The sequence below is a fragment of the Lagopus leucura genome, unplaced genomic scaffold, assembly GCF_019238085.1.
Source record: "Lagopus leucura isolate 7727_CA_CO unplaced genomic scaffold, USGS_WTPT01 Super-Scaffold_100001, whole genome shotgun sequence".
Taxonomy (NCBI): Eukaryota; Metazoa; Chordata; class Aves; order Galliformes; family Phasianidae; genus Lagopus; species Lagopus leucura.
The window spans coordinates 57,623,621-57,642,403 of NW_024962262.1; the positions used below are offsets into that span (position 1 = coordinate 57,623,621).

Sequence of the window (18,783 nt, forward strand, 5' to 3'; positions counted from 1 at the left end):
TCTGAAGCTTGATAGGATAGAGAAGTGGATAAACAAAAACCTCATAAAGTTCAACAAGAGTCCTGCAGCTTAGGAGGAAAAACTCCAGGCACTGAGACATACTGGGAGCCACCCAGGTGGAAAGAAGTTCTGCAGAAAAGGACCTGGGGGTCCTGGAGAACACCGAGATGAACATGAGCAAACAGCATACCCTTGCTGCTGGAAAATATCACCAGCAGGTCCAGAAAGGTGATTCTGTCCCTCTACTCAGTACTGGTGAGGCTGCAGCTGGAGTGCTGAGCTCTGGGCAGCTCAGTACAAAAGAGACGTGCATATACTTGGAATTCCAATGGAGGGCCACCAAGATGGTCAAAGGTTTGAAATACAAGCTCCCATGAGGAGAGATTAAGAGCTGGAATTGTTCAGCTTGAAGAAGAGGTGGCTCAGCATGTTGGGAAGAAATCTCATCAATGTGTACGAACACCTGAAAGAAGGATGCAAAGAGGATCAAGCCAGGTATTTTTTGATGGTGCCAGGACAAGAGGCAATGAGCACAAACTGGAACATAGGTGGTTCCATCTGAACACCAGGATTCTGTGCTTGAATAATCTGGTGAGTCGTCACAAGTGTTCCTGATGGGTCCAGAAGAACTTAAAAGGGAGCCTGCAATAATGGCTCCTGTGCTGTTTTTTTTCCTGATTTTTCATTCATTATCTGGTCTATCCCAAGTGGACAAATAATGTAATTCAGGAGATGGTTGGTCAGACATCTTACAATGGAAAGGACTGATAAATCTTGATTAAAGGAACACTGAATTCCAAAGAATGAGAACAGGGAAAAACAGGAAACAAGGTATTTGTCAGTAGCTTCAAACCTGCTGTTTGAGGCTGCTTCTATCACAGAACCTTGTATAATGTGAGCCTTCAGACTCAGATTTTTTTCTTCTGATGGCATAGGGTAGGTTGCCTGGAGGATCCCTATCTCCTGTCTGGAGCTGGCAGTGTGAATCAAGCAAGTCCTGCCTTGGAGGAATCCATTGGAAAAAAATACAGCTGAAGTTTAGAGAGAAAAAAAATGTCATTGTTTGAAACTTGCTAAATGCTGCTGTTAATCCTCCTTTATTTGTACTCCTCCTCCTTTCCTTTAACCTGACCTCTTCATCCCATTTTCTTTCTTTCTACTTATTAATATTTAGACCATCAATTTCTCTCTGCACGCATTTTCACCTTTGTCATATTCTATTATTCCCATTGTACATCCTCATTCAATTCTTCACTTCCTTAAGTGCTTTACTATACATGAAATATGACTCACTTCCACTTACAATTGGAATTGGGCTGTGTTATCTTTCTTGAGCCTATGTTTTCTTCAATGTCGTCTTTGGGATCTACTTTTAGGGAGATTTATTTTTAATTCAAAATCCTTTTTTTTTAAAAAAAAAAGTGAATAGAAAAAAGGTAACAGAAGGTGAATAGTTTGGTGAACTGTATATATATATTGACTTGTTGCACCATTATTAGTTACTTGTTGCTTAAACTATCTACACGCACAAGAAGTGTCTGCTCTCCATTTCAATTTGATCAGATGAAAATAGAAATGCAGAATACAGACTCTGAAGATTCATTAAGGATATGTGGCTCAGAAACTGTAAATAAGTGATGAAGAAATAGTCAAGAAAGAAGCATATGTGGAAACTGAGTAATGTAATAAACCATGCCATTCTCAGTTGTTTTTGACTGATGTATTTAGCGCTGGTAAGGCAATTTTCTCGAACTAGAGGATTTGTTTAACTTACCCACTTCTAATCTACAGAGACTGACAGTCACAAAAATAAACAAATGCCTTTTTCCACCAGATTACACTGCTTGTATTCCTAAAAAATCCAGAATTTAGGAATAGGATCTTAGGGAAGAATTATAAAAATCAACTCCATTCACAAAGAGCAGAGAGTAAGATTTAAAAAGTGAAGACATATTGCCCTAGGCATCCTTTTTCTATTTTTCTGTTTTTTGGTTCACTAAAGAGGATAACTTCTAATGTTTTAATTAGCTGTGACTAAAGTAGGAAATACTGTGTGGAGGGACGTTGTAGAATGTTCTGCACTTACTTGAGCATTAGAATAATTTTTGCAGTATCCAATTAAAAAATTATGGGTACGTATGCACAGATCCCAATGTTCTTGGTAGCAATCGTAGTAGCCACAGTGGCGTCAATCAGCTGCATACTTCTTATCTGGTTTTGTGTGAAAGGAAGGGATTCCTTCCTCTTGCTGCAAAAATAACATTGTGAATATTATTTTATAACAGTCATGTACTGAGTCAGTTAACTCTTCAAAGGTCAGAGAATAATAGAATTTGGTGCAATTCTTCCTAATCAGGTGGCAGATGTAATAATTGCAACTGAAATGGCTGTGGCTGTGCTGAATGACAATTATATTTCACCTGACGTGACTGAGGCATTTTGAGATCTACAGAGGAAACAGAAAGGGTTTTCTGAACCTGAGTTAATACTCCATTTGAATAATCTATTTGAAAAACAAACAAACAAAAAATCTTTCAGAAAACTGTAATTACAACAGAGAACCTGGCATATCCGTGGAAGATGCTCTGGCTGTATTCAGACACCTACCATATCACCTTCTTATTTCAAATGAATCTTAAACATAAATATTTCTTTGGTAAGTATCAGCATTGTACTCTGTTAATGAACTTCATGACTTTGTTTCAAAATCCCACAAGAAGCTCTTGCCAGCTATGATACAATCATGGTTTAGTATCTCCACTTTAATCTTCCTCAATTTTTCCCTTGGTGATTTTTTTTTATCCATGCTTGCATGCACTAGAGAATTTACCACTTGGAGTCCAAGAAGACAAGTGAGCATTTGATGACATTAAAAAAAATACTTTCTATTGATTTAACCAGAAAGGAAGAACCAGAAGTTTTTATTGAAAATGTGACCTGAGACCAGCATTGTCATGTATCTACAAAAGTTGCTTTTATGCTTATTTGCCCATGTCTCAGTCTGGCCACACATAGTTCTCAATTTGCACCGATTCAGCTGGATCCAGGGGTGTTTGTGTGATAAATTTCCTTCAGTTACTTAGAAATAAGAAGCTGCTTCCTTGCAGCAGAGACATCAATCTTTATTTGTCACCTTCATAAACTGATCACCATTGCTCCACTGATATGTTTTTAGTTTTTTGTGCACACACAAGAAATGTCACAAATATTCATATTATTTACATTATTTCTGGCAACATAAACTTACTTTTTGGCCTTTCTTTATTCATAAGCCAAACTTGAAGTTTTAACTGTTAGGGTGCTGAGATGCTGTAGCAATCTCTGGGGAGTCCATGGATGCAGAGAGTCCTATGTATTTTGGTGGGGGCAGAAAGTTTTGCCTTTTTCTAAAGAAGGCTTTATTGTAAAACTGATTGCTTTGGAAGGAAAATGACTTAGTCAGATAGCTGTGAGTTCTCATTCAATATTGTTTTCCTGATTACAGAAAACCAAACCAAACCAAACCAATCACACAGAATGAGACTGAGGAAAAGAGCAGAGACTGTGCAGGATATCAGTGGATAGAACTGCTTGATATTGCAGGTCTTTTTGTGAGGCAGCTTAGGCACAAACTGTGGATCTTACTGGTTTGTCCGAGATCTGATAGAACTGTATCACCTCCTACTGTGACATCAGGGTGAGGGTTGGCTGCCTTTGTTCTACACCCCAACTACCAAAGCACAGTATTTTGGGCCTGTTAAACCAGAAGCCTTTTTACCAAGAGTGCAGAGTGAGACAAACAGGCTGGAGAGTGACAAGCACCAAAGTTTCCTCTTTCCACATAGTGTTCAGGATGTGACTGAGTAGATGGGAGAGATGGAACCCCCTGACTTGTTTTTGCTCAGTGTGTTTTTCAGAAATGGGGCAATGAGAAGAATCAGAAATACCCTGGTAGATACAGAAGTCCTAATTGATTATGAACAGAAGAAAATGTACTTTTGTCTCTCTCTCTTTCATGGATTGCAAGGGCATGATCAGACAGAAGTAACCAGTCCTACGTGTCTGTACTTTGCAGATGATGATGTGGATCCGTTCACTCCCAGTTCCACTCCGACTTTGTTGTGGAGGTATAAACTCAACACAGCAGGGTCACCAGAACTTCTTGTTTCCAAATAACTCGTTTTTTCTCATATTAACTTTTCAGTTAACCATTTATTTAGCAGCCTGAGCTGGCCTTAATGCAACTGACATTCCCAGCTTAGTGTAATCTTGGTGGAAAATGATGCAACACAAAGTTGGACACTTTTTTTGCAAGGTTGGTCTTTTGACCGTAGTCAAAATTCCGATAAGAGTGTTGCTTCATTCCCACTAGGAGACGCCAGCCAGTTCCTGCATCATCACTGCATAATGAAATCACCAGTTTAATCCCAAACTGACTGCCAACACCGTTATCTGTGCACACCACAAGCCTCTGTTTTCTCAGCTGCAAACTCTTGACTTTGAAAAAATACCTTAAGCTGTTGTTTGGGGTTTTTGTTTTTGTGGCGTTTTTTTTTTGTTTTGTTTTTTGTTTTTTGTTTTTTTTTTGTGTGTGTGTAATTTTGTATATTTTTCTTTCTGTCTGAAAAAAATAGTCACACTATTTTCAAGGAAGTAAAGAGTCTTTGAAGTGGAAATGGTGCATCTTGTCTAAAATGCCTGTACAGAAAGAATGAATTGCCAGGAATGGGAAATAGAGGGAACTACACTGTAAGATCACAGAAAATGACACATGATGAATATGCCAATACTTCATGTGCCCTTGGGGAAGAAAAACAAACAATCTTGCTTCACTGAGCTGATAACTGATTCTGTATTTATGGAATTACATTTTCCAAATGTGGAAATATGCTGTTTGAAAAGAAAGATCATACAGTATGCATAGATACAACTCATGATAAAACAAAATATTTTATTGCCTCTCTAGAATAGCTTGTCTTTACCTGGAACACCAGTTTACTTTTTTTGTAATATGTCATGTAAAATATAGCTACACAGTTTAAAGAAATAAGGGTCTCCAGTGTGCAGTTGCTGTTCTGTACACTTTATCACTTCCAGCTGATACACTGCACTATCATACAATCTCATGTCATCTGAATCAACTGTCAACCTTATCTTGGAGAGGTTCTGAATGTGTCAAATACCTGTAGTGTCTCAGCAGCCAGGCCCATTCTCACAGAAGGTAAAAGCACTTTGCTTTCTCTTTTGCAGGGAAGTAGAATGTGTAGTGGTGTCAGTTACCACTCACAAATAAATACCTGGTCTGTGGTTCTTTGGGATGGTGAGCAGCACTAAAATAGCTATTGGTCATATTACTGAACTTTTTTTGTTCATCTGTGATCACCTCCTCTGGCCCCTCCCCAGCACCTTAGTAAAACCTTAACTCCCTTACCATCTTTAAAAAAACATATTGTTTCCATATTTCCATATTTTTGTGCCTAGAATACAGTCAACATTTAGTTCTGCGTCAGTGGTAGGCAAGAGGTTTAGCATCTCATGACTTGGCAGAACCTGTGACAGAAAAGAGCAAAAAAAAATTGGATGAATAGTTTATTGACTGAAGAAAGGCAATTTTGGGTGACGGAAATGACTTAAGAATTCCTGATGAGTTTGGTGGATAGTTTCAGACGGAATTTGAATAATGGAGGGAGAGTGTAAAGATTTTGAAATTAAATGTTATCTAGTTTACATATTTCTTGTTTGTTTATTGTTTTCAAAGTTTTCCACCTTTTATTTCAAAATGGAAGGTGAGGAAGATGTTTCTGGAAAAAAAATAGAATTGAACAAGATATTTTATTCAATTAAATGTATTCATTAATATTCATACAAGATATTATATTCAATTATTCAATTAAACTCAATTAATGGAGTTGTTTTGTTAAAATAACTGGGAGAAGAGTGTTTCACATTCACTGATCACTGCCATTTTCTTTTCATTCATCCAACAAGCCAACCAAACTTCTGTGAGCATCTCTGACCAAGTATTTTACTCTGACTAGTAGCTGGCTTCCTGAGTGGAACATCTGGGACTTGATTTTCCCATTTCACATATGTAAAAAGAAAAAGAAAACCCAATTGCTGACTACCCTCTGACTGACGCTCAGCCAGTCCCTGAGCAATGAGAGCCTTACAGACTCCTCCCTCAGCATTTATTTCTGAGCATAATATCATGAAGTACAGAATGTCCCTTTGACCAGCTTCGGTAGCTGTGCTGGTGTTATCCCCTCCTGACTTTTGTGCACTGCCAGCGTCCTTACTGGCAGGGCAGTGTAAGAAGCTTAAAAGTCCTTGATTCAGTGTAAGCACTACTCAGTAATAATGAAAACATCAATGTTTTATCAATATTTTTCTCCATAGATCCGAAATATAACACCATAAGAGCTACTGTGAAGAAAATTAACTCTATCCCAGCCAGAGCCAGTACAGACACCTACACCTTCCACAAGGTTCATTCATCAGTGAACCTGTTTAAACCAGGCCCAGAGTACAAATGCTTATTTTCCATTAACCCAATAGTTAATGTTCTGATGGCTGAAACTTTCTCATTACAAAGTACATAAGTGAAAGAATGTGAATGCTGAAGTCTTGAAGATGAAAAAAAGAAAACAGTTACCACGAGTCTCAGTTTGACAGATGACAGCTTTTATTAACATTCTCTCCTCTTCCATTCCCCACACTGATCTTCTGGGGTCTCTGCAGTACTCCTTTCTGCAGTAAAACCTGTTGCTAATTAGTGTGTTATAGTGGGTGTAAGCATCACAAAGATGGTCTCATTCTCTTCCTGCTACTGATCTGTTCTCACCTTCTGCCTTATTTTTGATGAAGTAGAAGAGGTCAAGCAGCTTCTGCAGCTCATGAACTCATTCCCAAGCACAGGCAGAGCTCCAATTCCTAACTCAAGGTACTCTCTGGCTTAGAGCCAAAGACTGAGCAAGCCAGGAAAAATTGGCCTAGTTTCTATCATTCTCTGAACATACAGTTGTTCCACAAAGAAGGTAAATAAAGGAAGGCATACTATTTTGGCCTAGAGGACTTTTCCTGGATATCCAGGCATGCTTGTTTATCACTGAATATAGAAGAGGGAGGTCCCAGCAGCAAAACTGATGTTCTGTCTTCTTACTGTCCTCCATAATCCTATGCCTTTGAGTACAGGTCTGAAAGGCAGCCATGATGGGCAGCTGTCTTGCTTGAATTCTTCATGAAGGTTTTCTTACAGGGAGTTCTATCCCATTGATTTTAAAGTTGATAGACTCTTTTATCCAATGCTATTCACTAGCTAGAAATTCTTGCTGATCTCATCAGACAAGGTATTGCATGGTGACTATCACCCTTTAAATTCAAAGGGTGTAAAGGATAACGATCTGGAAAGCATTGCAATAACAGAATAGTACAAAATTCCTGAAAGTTTAGGACTGGAAAAGTAATTCACATTTTCTGAAATGAATTTTTGTTAGCATGTGACATATGATGATATTTCATGGTAGTGAAACGTTTGCTTGAAGAGAAAGATGCATAAAAACAGTGAAAGAAAAAGAAGATACAGACAACATGTTCTTCATTTAGAAACTTTTCTGCCTGTGAAATGTGGCAAAAACAGGGCTGGTGCTTTCAGCTTCAGCTATATTAAACTGATATGCTAGAAAGAGCTATCTATTTCTTTATCAATTCAAGTTTTGTGATAACATAATTTCACAAAAGTTCTTTGATTTGAAAAACTAAAATGAAATTTAATGCAACATCAATTTCTAGTATTGGAAGGAATTTTTACTTAACTCTTGTTTCAGATTGTTGGTTTTTTTTAATGTTACTTTCTTCACTTTCTACATTTTTAATCTGAAAACTTCTCTGACTCTTTTCCCAATAAATTCTTCTAATACATAGGAGAAATGTATTTCAAAATTGTAGATTTCCCAGTAGCAAAAAAAATTTCTTATTTGAAAAATTGCACAATCATAGAATCATTTGAGTTGAAAGGGACATTAAAAGGTCACCTAGTCCAACCCCCTGCAATGAGCAGGGACACCTACAGCTACGTTAGGGTACTCAGAGCCCCATCCAGTCTGACCTTGGATGTCTCCACAGACAAGGCATCCACCATCTCTCTGGGCAATCTGTGCCAGTGCTTCACCACCCATATTGTATCCAATCTGAATGCCCCCTCTCTTAGTTTGAAACCATTTTCCCTTGTCCTGTCACAATATATCCTGCTGAAGAGTCTGTCTCCTTCTTTCTTACAGCCGTTCTTTAGATACTAAAAGTCCGCTATCAAGTATCCCCAGAGCCTTCTCTTCTCCAGGCTGAACAGCCCCAACTCTCTCAGCCTGTCCTCATAGAAGAGGTATTCCATCCCTTGGATCATTTTTGTGCTCCTCCTTTGGACGTGCTCCAACAGGTCCATGTCTCTCCTGCACTGTGGACTCCACATCAGGATGCAGTACTCCAGGTGATATCTCACCAGCACAGGGTAGAAGGGCAGGACCACCTCCCTCACCCTTCTGGCCACACATCTTTTGATGCAGCCCAGGATATGGTTGGCTTTCTCATCTGTGAGAGCACACTGCTGGCTCACGTCCAGCTTCCCACTCACCGGTACTCAGGTCTTTTTTTGGCAGGGCTATGCTCAATTGTTTCATCCCCCAATTTGTATTGGTAATGAGAATTGCCTCTACCGAGGTGCAAGACCTTGCACTTGGCTTTGTTGAACCTCATGAGGTTCACCTGGGCCCACTGCTGAAACCTGTCTAGGTCCATTTGGGTGGCATCCTATCCCTCTGATGTGTTGACTACACCCCACAGCTTGGTGTTACCCACAAACTTGCTGAGAGTGTGCTCGATCTCTCGTGTGTGCACTGTTGATGTCATTGCCTTGTACAAAATACAGGGCTTGGTCTTCATATCACATCTCGAAGATTCTTTTTGTCAGATCCTATCAAACAAAATGATTGAATGTATGATTTTTTTCACATTCTGAACACTTTACATTGATTATTGAATTTATTTTCTCAGTGTAGAACAGTGGGAGAGAATGGAAGTGTCTTTATTCCTGTTTCACACCTGTTAGACTGGATCAGAGAGATAAAGCAGTTGTATCTAGAGGCTTCTGCTGCAGCAGAAATAGAGCTCACATTTGGGTTGACTCACAAATGTCAACAAATGACAGCTGCTGAATTGCAGGACTCATGACCGTGTTTTCCCTCAGCTTCTTTCCACAGAAGAGTGCTTCATTCTGTTTTTGACACATGGCTATATTTGGAAAGTATAGAGAAGCCGTGAGAGATTCACAGTGTTACAATTAAAGGTCCTGGAAGAGTGGAAGGTTTAATCTTTTCAAGACCTTCACGAACAATGTAATCCTTTGGCTTTTGTTTCCAGGAACTTCAGTGAGGTCATTGATGATGCAGCAGTGCTTTACAGAGCACCAACTGTTCTTTTATTTACACAGTGGACGTGGCAGAATAAGAAATGGGGAAAAATGTGAAGGGAAGGGAGTCTCTTTGTCACATTTACTGTGCTCAATCTTATCAAGCTTGACTCATGATGCAGACAGATTCACTCTGAAAAATATTCTCAACATCTGACCTTAAAGTATTTAGAGCAACTGAATAATTGCAATAATTCATGTTTCTATTAGTAGGAGCCACTAAATATCCCTAACTAACCACATCTTCCTCAAAATAAATAAATAAATAAATAAATAACATAAGCAGAGCAGCTATTTAAAGAAAGAAAAGGGCAAGGAAGTCTTAATATGCTTTATAAATGTGACAGTGCTGAATGGCACCAATTTTCCAAACAACTGTTTCTCAAACTACTGCAAAGTAAATGGAGCCAGTGTACTATCAGGGTTACATCAAGATACAGCCTTACAGAAGTGATTCAAGGTTTTTCTTACCATTGTAGTTCTGTATCAAGCAGATAGTTGAGGAAGCTGGAGATTCAGTATTGTTCAATGAGGACCTTACTGAAGCACATGATGTTAGCTTTTTGGTTGGATATATTAAGCTAGATTGTAATCTGGGAAAAATTATAGCTGCTAACAGTGCGCTAACTCTCTTTGGACTTGCTGGAAGAACCTGTCAAAGCAATGAAAGTGCCAATGATATCACAAAGCACTTGACTGTGCAGACCCCAGCTTCTAAGAGTGTGTCACTCAGCAGTATTTTTTAACTGAAAATTAGATGTGAAAAGTTCTTTCTACAGTGCAAAGGAGAAATAAGCATCTAGGAGTGAGATACAGTGCAGAGCCTGCTGAGTAGAGTTTCCTGTGGAGATAAGTGGGAAATGCCGAGAAGTTCCCAGAAAAGGGCATTTCATTCACATGTGAGAAGCTGCAGTGAGAAGCAGCAGCATCTGGTAGGCAATTGGTTATAGCATTCACCTGGAGTGTGCAGATCAAATTCACAACCTTTCGGTGCTCATATCCCAGAGGAAATTGTGCAACCACCATGAAATTCTCTATGATAGGGCCCTCTCAGTTCCTGCATGTGTTTGGGACACAGAGATAGAGGATGATTTAATGTTCTAGAGGTTAAGATTTACGTCTCAGAAGAGAACGCTCTGTTTCCAGTTCCTAAACTTATGTATTTTCATGTGTTTTCATACAAAGTGTAGCAGTTTCAGCAGGGGTGGCTGGTTGAAGCTCACTTCAAAGGTCTGTGGTCTGGTGGCTGTGGCCCTTTCCAGATGGGAGGAAGATAGGTGACATTCAGCTAGAGCAGAGAGAGACCCAGATGTTTTACTTTGTTCATGTTCTAGATACCAAAGTGTTCATTCTAAATCTGGTCACCCACTTTAATTCTTCCCTGGAAATGTACACCAGAGGAAGACTTCCTTGATGTGAAAGATCCACAGTTTTCCAGGCACAGGAATGGCTAGAAATAAGTCTTGCTTCAGAGTGCTGCATAGACTTTTAGGCTTTTAGCAGCAGAATTTTGGACATATCAAGGACATACAAATGAAATCATAAAAAAAATAATTTGAATCGAAGGAGTTAGATTTCACTTATTATAGAATTTACATATTTCTGTTTTTATAGTGTTGTTGAAAATAATTTCATCGTTTGCTTGCTTAAAGCTGTTCTGTGGTGCAGCAATGACTAAACAGTAAAACAAGCTACATACCTGCCAAGTATATCGTGATCCCAGACCAGCAGCCTGGAGTTAAAATAATCCATCTAGCTCAGCAATGTGGATGCCATTTATGGCAGCGCTGTCAGTGGCTGGAAGTCTAACTCAGGGTTCCCTTTTTTATTTTGCCATCACTGCTATGAACCCACCAGGACAGGATTTGCAGTCACAAATGCTGATTCTCATGGTTTCAGCTCCCTGCATTGTGCTGTCTCTGGCATCACAGTCCAGCTGTTTATGCATGTCTATTATGTCTCCTCAAGGCATTCGTAAAGGAAAACAAGCTTCCCCTTCAAGGAAGGTAACAAACATCATAAACTCAGCTGCATTTTACAGAAATTACAGTGAGTTGATTCCTACTGAGCTTCAGCCTGTGGCACAGAATGTCTTGGATATTGCAGAGTTTTCATTGGGTTTCACAGCTGCTCAGTCAAGAAGTAACTTGTAAGATTTTTCTATGCTTGTGAGAGAGAACTGCATGCCTGCGGTGAATCTAATTGAAAGGCACAGATCCATAGTATCACCTTCGCCTGCTAAATGCTCCTCTTTATCTCAGCCTGGGCATGTGATCCTATGAACCTTGCAGCAGGCACCAACTACAGTGCAGAGACGAACTATAGTCTTGGCAGCAGTGTGTGCTTCCCTAATGCAGGCTGAATAGCAATTCTTGACTCCTATGAAATATCCTGTTCAGTGTTCAGGATCTGCAAAATGGAGCTGTGTATCTTTCCTGCAAGGTTTCAAATGTTACTTTCTCCTCTCATATTGCTTGCTGGAGCACATAGTGCAGTGTATTTCATTACGTGTTAACAAAAAGTGTTCTACAGTCTTTAAAAATACAGTGCCATTCCAGCACATGGTGATCATGAGCAAAAATCCACAGAGATAGAGGTACTTCTCTTCATCATTAAATGGTAGCCATGAGCATGAAAGCAAGATCATTTTTAATAGAGTGTGCAAAACATCTTAGGGTGAGAGGAGAGTCTCCTCTGGTGGAGACTGTGTCTACTAAATATTGGACTAGAAGATTCAGAACACATTGTTCTCTTCTGTCATGTCTGAGTCCTGTGTATGTTGACAGCATTGAACTGTTTGCTCCGCAGAGTACTGTTCTGACATCATATACCTGTTTATTATAGTTTTTCAGAGTTTGGTGCTGTCCATCTTTCTTATCTTAATTCAGTAGTGTGATGATGCCTTTTGAGATGCTATTGGATATGTGAACCATCTTCAGAGAGCCAGCTTGTTTGATAACAGAGATCTGTGCTCTGCTGGATTAGGAAATGATAGCTAAGTTCCTGATGGAAGTATGCGATGCTTTTATTTAGACAGCTGCGTAAAGTCCCACACATCTATGTTGAGGTCATGAGGTTCTAAGGTCGTACATACCAACCTGAAGACAAAAAATGCTAGTAGGTGTTAGTCATCTCATCCTGAAGTACACATCTAAAACAGCTCAGATGTACTGCATCCTAGAAATGCCTACTACTCTTCATTCCTTGATTTATTTATATCAAAGGAGTTTAGGTATCTAGCTCACATGTACTTTGCAAACACAAAAGTCAGATAATTATAATTCCACCCTGGATAGAGTACCTGATAAGCAGAAGCGATATCCTGCTGTTTCCTAATCATAAGATCTTTGCTTAAAAACTGTAAGACTACAAAGAAAGACAGAGACCAAACGTAGCTGTGGAGGCCGACATACCTTTGATATGGATAGTGTGCAGCTCATTAATTGGTTGATACTTGGCCTGCTGTGAGTAATGTGACAAAAAATCTTGTGGCGTTACAATGCTTAATACATCTGATTTTATTGTGGACTACTCGAATCAGAATTGGCTTGTACTATAACAAAGACATATAGTACTTAGATATTTCTACTCTAGATAATGTCTGTGAAGCTTTATTTTTACTTATAGAGTTATTGGATAAAGATCAAGTGATTGTGACTGAATATTTAATAGCACATATATCAATGAAGTTAGATCAATTGTTAAGATACAGTACCCAGAGTTTACTTTCAGGTTATTGATAGCAAATGTAGCTAATTAATATGATGATGGATGTAATATTGTTCAATGAAAGAGGAAAAAAAAAGGCAATAAATATAACTGTTCTAGGGTGGTTTTTCAATAGATTTTATATTCATATTCTTTCTGATAAACTGGGGTTTGGGGTATATAAGAGGAGCTGTGATTTTTAGACAAACTCTGATTCTCTTGTGCAAGACAGTTGCTCATAATTTGTGTATTGTTTGTACATGTGGCCACACATAAGGGAACAAACGAAAATGAGCAAAAGAAACCAAAACAAAAAGCCCCACATCATTAAACAATTGAATCTCATGACATGCAGAAATGTGCTTACTTTTTCACATCAGTTTATGAAGAAGTTTGGAATGCAAAATATGCTGTGTTCTTCTCCTTTCTAGGTCTCCTACGTAAAAGCTATTGACATCTGGATGGCCGTGTGCCTTCTCTTTGTCTTTGCTGCATTACTGGAATATGCAGCAGTCAATTTTGTTTCACGGCAGCACAAGGAGTTTCTGAGGCTTCGAAGAAGGCAAAGAAGACAAAACAAGGTATAGTTGCCCTTTACTCCAGGGGCCCAACTTTACCCTGACAGCATATTTGACATATAGGTTGATTTCTCACCTCAGTTCTTGCCCTCGATGGACAGTGTTGTTATAATGTTGATTTTTTGTGGTTTATTCTTTGAGAAGGTGTTGAAAATTATCTGCTGGCTTTATTTACAGTTCATAAAGATCAATAAATGTCAATAGACTGGTCACTGATTCCAAAAATTTTATTCTCTTCTTAAAATTGATGAGGCAGCTGTACCTTTACCCATACACTTATTAGCTATCTAGGCTAGACTGACCTCAGGTTTTCTTCTAATCCCCAAATACTGTTATTATATGGCGCCAACTAACAGATAAGGAACAACAGGACACAATGATACAGACAGCATACTAGCATTATTATTTCTCTGAATTCATCCAGAAATGCTAACATAAGCATATGCTTAAGACCTGTCTTTTCTAGTGTCTTTTCTTGCTAAAATTGGAGATTCTCTAACAGAGTCCCCTGTAGGTGTGATGAGCAGTTCTGCCCTCACTTCTAAACCAGCACTGAGCAATGTATTTCCCTGCTGAAATCAGCAAACCTAACCACTGGGAAAAAAGAAAAGGATTAGGGCAACTTCACATGTTATTACTGGTACTAACTTCAGATTTTTAACAAAAGAATGTTTTGTGAGGATTATGATTATATAATTTTATACCAACCAAAATGTAGAAGAGAGGCTTGTTTTTAATGTCGATATCAGTCTGGAAATATTTTTAAGAAGTCTGTCAGTGTTTCCTGATTTCTTATTTGTTAAAAGAAAAGGCAAGAATAGACATCAAACTGAATTTTAGTCAATTTATGATGAATTCCCACAGCTATAGCGTCCTTCCTGTATTTGTTTCACTGGAACTCAGTATCAGCAGAAACATTTAGGTTTGTATCTCCGCAGAAACAATTGCTAGGCAAAGTAAATATTCACTTGAGTCACATGCAAGTTTCAAGTTGCTAATAATGGTTTCCTTACTTTAGCAATAACAAGAATGGCATAGGGCATTTGTGTTTTGACAGGTCTGTCTAATAATTATTCTGTAGCTAATGGAATATTTGATGGATGCTCTGGGAAGCAATCCAGTACTGTCCTCAGATTTAATGCTGTTGACAGATGAATTGAGATTCTTATTCAGATTCTGAGAGGGAATAGAAATGCTTGCCTGTCTGTAGGCACACATGGCAGATACACTGCCACTAGAAACCTTTGTTTCCAGTAACGATGCAACAGCAGAAGATGATGTATGGAGTCTGTAATTTCAGTTTTGGGTATGATGTCTTCTTCAGAAGTGAACTAGTTGCCAAGACGCCACTACTGGTAAGTAATAGTATGGCAACAATGTCACTTGAAAATTATGAGATTTTGATTATGGTTTGGTTTTGGTTAGTCATTCACCTACTGTCAGAATGATTATTTTGGTGAGTATTAAGGGAAAGATACTTGAAACCTGATCATCTGAAGACACCACTCAAGTCAGTTGATTCTACACAAAATGGACGATTCCCTAATTAAGCACTGGATAACACTCTTTTGGTGTAAGATACACTTATCCGTTTGCACAGGGTTTCTATTATTTTTTCTATGAATCTGGTTGCACAAATTTCAAAATAGGGAATGACGATACTGAGACCAGCACTTTTTAAAGCATTTTCTGCGTCTCTTTACTTGAGTTTGTATTTCATGATTTTCTCTGTTTTGCCTTGAAAGTGGTTCACATTGTTTTGCATGATGGTCTTCTCTAACTGAGCCAATTCTTCTCTTTGCGTGTTATGTATGTGTTGTTGTGTTGCCATTGTGCTGTTCTTATTCTTGCTGCTGCTATGTATGCTGACACTCTGGGGACAGGCACAGACTATGACTTTTGGGAATGAAAGCGTCGATTCCGTGAGGCGCATGAATGGCTTGCAAAGAAAAGAGTCATCAGCTTACGGGACAGTGAATCAGATCGGCAATTCAAGTTTGAGGGTAAAACTGTAGTAAGAAAGAGAAAGCAAGAGAGAGCTTTAGTATGTGCAATGATGTCATAAATCAGCAGAATGGATGATTTTCATGACATCGCCAGTAGCCTCTTGCACTCTCTTTTCTAAATATCCCCACAAAATATGGAGTACTGTCCCCAGCATGAACAGCAATTTCATGTTGCATGTTCTTGTGGCCCGTCCTTATGATTGCTATTTTCCATGGTTGGATTGTGCTGTTTCTTCTCCAAACCTAAGGAAAGTGTATGTGTATTCTGTACCCTGGCCCTGTATATATATGGGGAGGGTGGGAGTTAGGGGACCAAATGTGGTGCAGGAGCATAGGAAGTGCTTTGACATAGAAAATACCACACTGTGTCACCTTTCAGATGACTGCATTCCAACCAAACTAGGTACATATAATGAAATGCATTTTACTGGTATGGTATTTATTTCTCAACTGTCAACCTGTGGTGTACCTTCTTGTCACGTCCTATACATTGTCTAGTGGAGTATGAAGAAAAAAAAATGTATTTCACTGTTTTTTTTCCAACTTGTTTTGAGAAGAGCCATGGGGCTGAAATTCTGTACACAGTGTGATGTGTAGTAGATCTGAAGCAATATGATAGCCACTGATAGATCCAGATTACGGGTGAGTTGTGGAAGTAATAAAATCAGTGATGGAGAGAGAAACAAGCTTAGTGTTCTGCTCATTGCTTGCTACTGGTGGCAGAGAAATGATATCCATTTGTTCAAATAAAAAAGGACTAGAATTTAAATTTTTCAGGACTTGGTTTTCCAAAACTAAAACATCATTGCCCAAATAGCTTTTGAGCCGTAATAGGCCTCTTACTTTGATCAAGGTTTGTAAAGTTATGTGATTATAAGATGTAGATTATTTTAGTGGATTTTCTTCACTGCTAGGGGAATTACTGGCTTTCAAAATCAAAGCAAATAACACAGATCCTGTTACACTGCAAAATTATGTTAGAGGGCTTGCAACGCAATAACTCATTCACTTAAAGAGCAACAATAACAAACAGCAGAAGAGAGTCTTCATTTCTGCATTCTTTCTACTGTAGAAATAATCACATTTACCCATAGGCAAAAATGAACATAAGCACGAAAGTTTTAGGGATAAAACCGATATTACTATGCTGCCGCTGGGAAGCTGATGTCATAACTCCAAAAAAAAACAGTACAAACAAAGACTTGCTATTGTCTGTCTGATCAGTCACATAGTGCTACTAGTCCAGCTAGGTTCATTTAAAACCCAGCTACTCTCTGACTGCAGAAAACTGGCGGAAATATCACTTCTACTTCTTAATGTCGTGTATTACACACACATCCAGCACTACACAAAGAGGGACCACATCTCTGTACTATTTTTGCTGCAAAATCCTGAGATCTGAAGATGTTCTGGAGTTGATTTCCCCTAGAGAACTCCCACTACGAAAGTGATTTGCTCTAGTAAGGTGGAGATTCCTGGAGCAGTGTTGTCATAGATGAAGCTTGGTACTTTTCTGCTCAAGAGAAGGACATTTATCTGCAGAAAGGAATACATCCTGTGGTCCCACAAGACACCTCCCAAGCAGGGCTTGTGGCTCCCTGAGTTATTGCTTACTAAGCTAAGGGCTTATGGAGAATGCAGACCTAAAAGTCACAAAAAAGGTGAATGACTGGCATAGTCAAGAAGAGACAGAAGAAAAGGGAGGTGGTTTAGTACTTACACTGCATTATCCAGAGCTAGTTTGAAGAAATAGACACCAAGACATGCCAGGTCAAGATTCCTGAATTAAGCAGATTGATCCTCAAAACCGTTCTCAGTTTTGTAAGCCTTCATCCCTGCTTTCATTATTGTTACTGCTGTGTTGTGTTCCTCATAGTGGTGTGACCTCCTCAGCATTGTATGAAAGCACGAGAAATCTGAGACTATCAGAAGTCAGGAAGGTTAATGCTTCTCCAGGAAAGTTTAGGTTGTACTGCTGACTGTCCAAAACTTGTAATTACAGCTGAACAATTGACCCATCCCTGTGTTAGAAACAACTGAACTGTTGTCCAGTTCAGGACCTGTTGCCACTTTCCATAAGGAATGAAACTGTATCCTCAGCCCTTCAGCCTATCTGCATTCTCCACACCATTTCTGCTGGAGGAAATATTCAGTGCTCATCCTAAAGATCTGTGTAGTCTTCCTGCTCACAATGAAATGCACTCAACAGTAGCCATATCTCACTGCTGAAATAAATGGTTGTTTATTTGCTGTACAATATGATATTACTTTTTGTGTAGGGAGAGTGCAGCCTGCAAAAGCCATGAGTCTGGTGGAATGGAGGATGTAATACAGTTGCACTATATTGAAGTCTAAATTTGCTTAGTGCCAGATCATCTGAAGAAAAACAACTTCTTTTTAAAATATTATTTGTAATAATCACAGATTTGGTTATTTTTCAAAATGATGGGTTTCTAGTGAAGCAGAGCTCTATTTACACAGCCTCTATCATCTCTTTTGGAAAACAGTAATTATTATGTTACATGATCAGTAGTCAAAATGAGTCACAGTCCACGAGTATTTATACCAGTGTCTCAAATATGACTTCCTGAATTACACTATGACCAAGAGTGGAGGTTAAGTTTGGGAATGTTAGTGTTAAAAGCAATACTTGGCAGCTTGAACAAAAAAATTGTGCAGCTGGAGGCTGTGACAGAATTTAATCTCATGTGTAGGGAACATGGAGCAATACAAATAACAGTGCTGCAACCAGGGGGGCTCAGATGCATGCAGATTAGCAGAGGGAGGCACAAATGGTGTTTTCAAATGACAGAGCTGGGACTGAGACTTAGTAATTACAATGGCAAAAGATAACTCTGCTAAGCGAAGGAGGAGTTACCTGGCCAAATGGTCAAGAGAACTGCTGATCTCTGGATAGAGCCTGCCCATGGGCAGGCAGGTAGCCACCAAAAAAATGCTGCCACATCTAGGTGATGAAATATTTCCATCTTTGAAAGGGAGAAGAAATACATATTGAACAACTGTGATTTTCAAAGGCTGTCATTTTAATCGC

The 18,783-nt window shown here is 38.9% G+C and overlaps 1 protein-coding gene across 2 annotated transcripts in view; it reads left to right on the forward strand.

Annotated features, from left to right (window-relative positions):
- The window catches only part of GLRA2 (glycine receptor alpha 2), a 127,268-nt gene that overhangs the window by 85,218 nt on the left and 23,267 nt on the right, over positions 1-18,783 (forward strand). For both annotated transcript variants that reach the window (XM_042867721.1, XM_042867722.1), the window contains exon 8: positions 13,579-13,728. In XM_042867721.1, the coding sequence (XP_042723655.1) occupies positions 13,579-13,728 (150 nt within the window). The remainder of the gene's footprint in view (positions 1-13,578; positions 13,729-18,783) is intronic.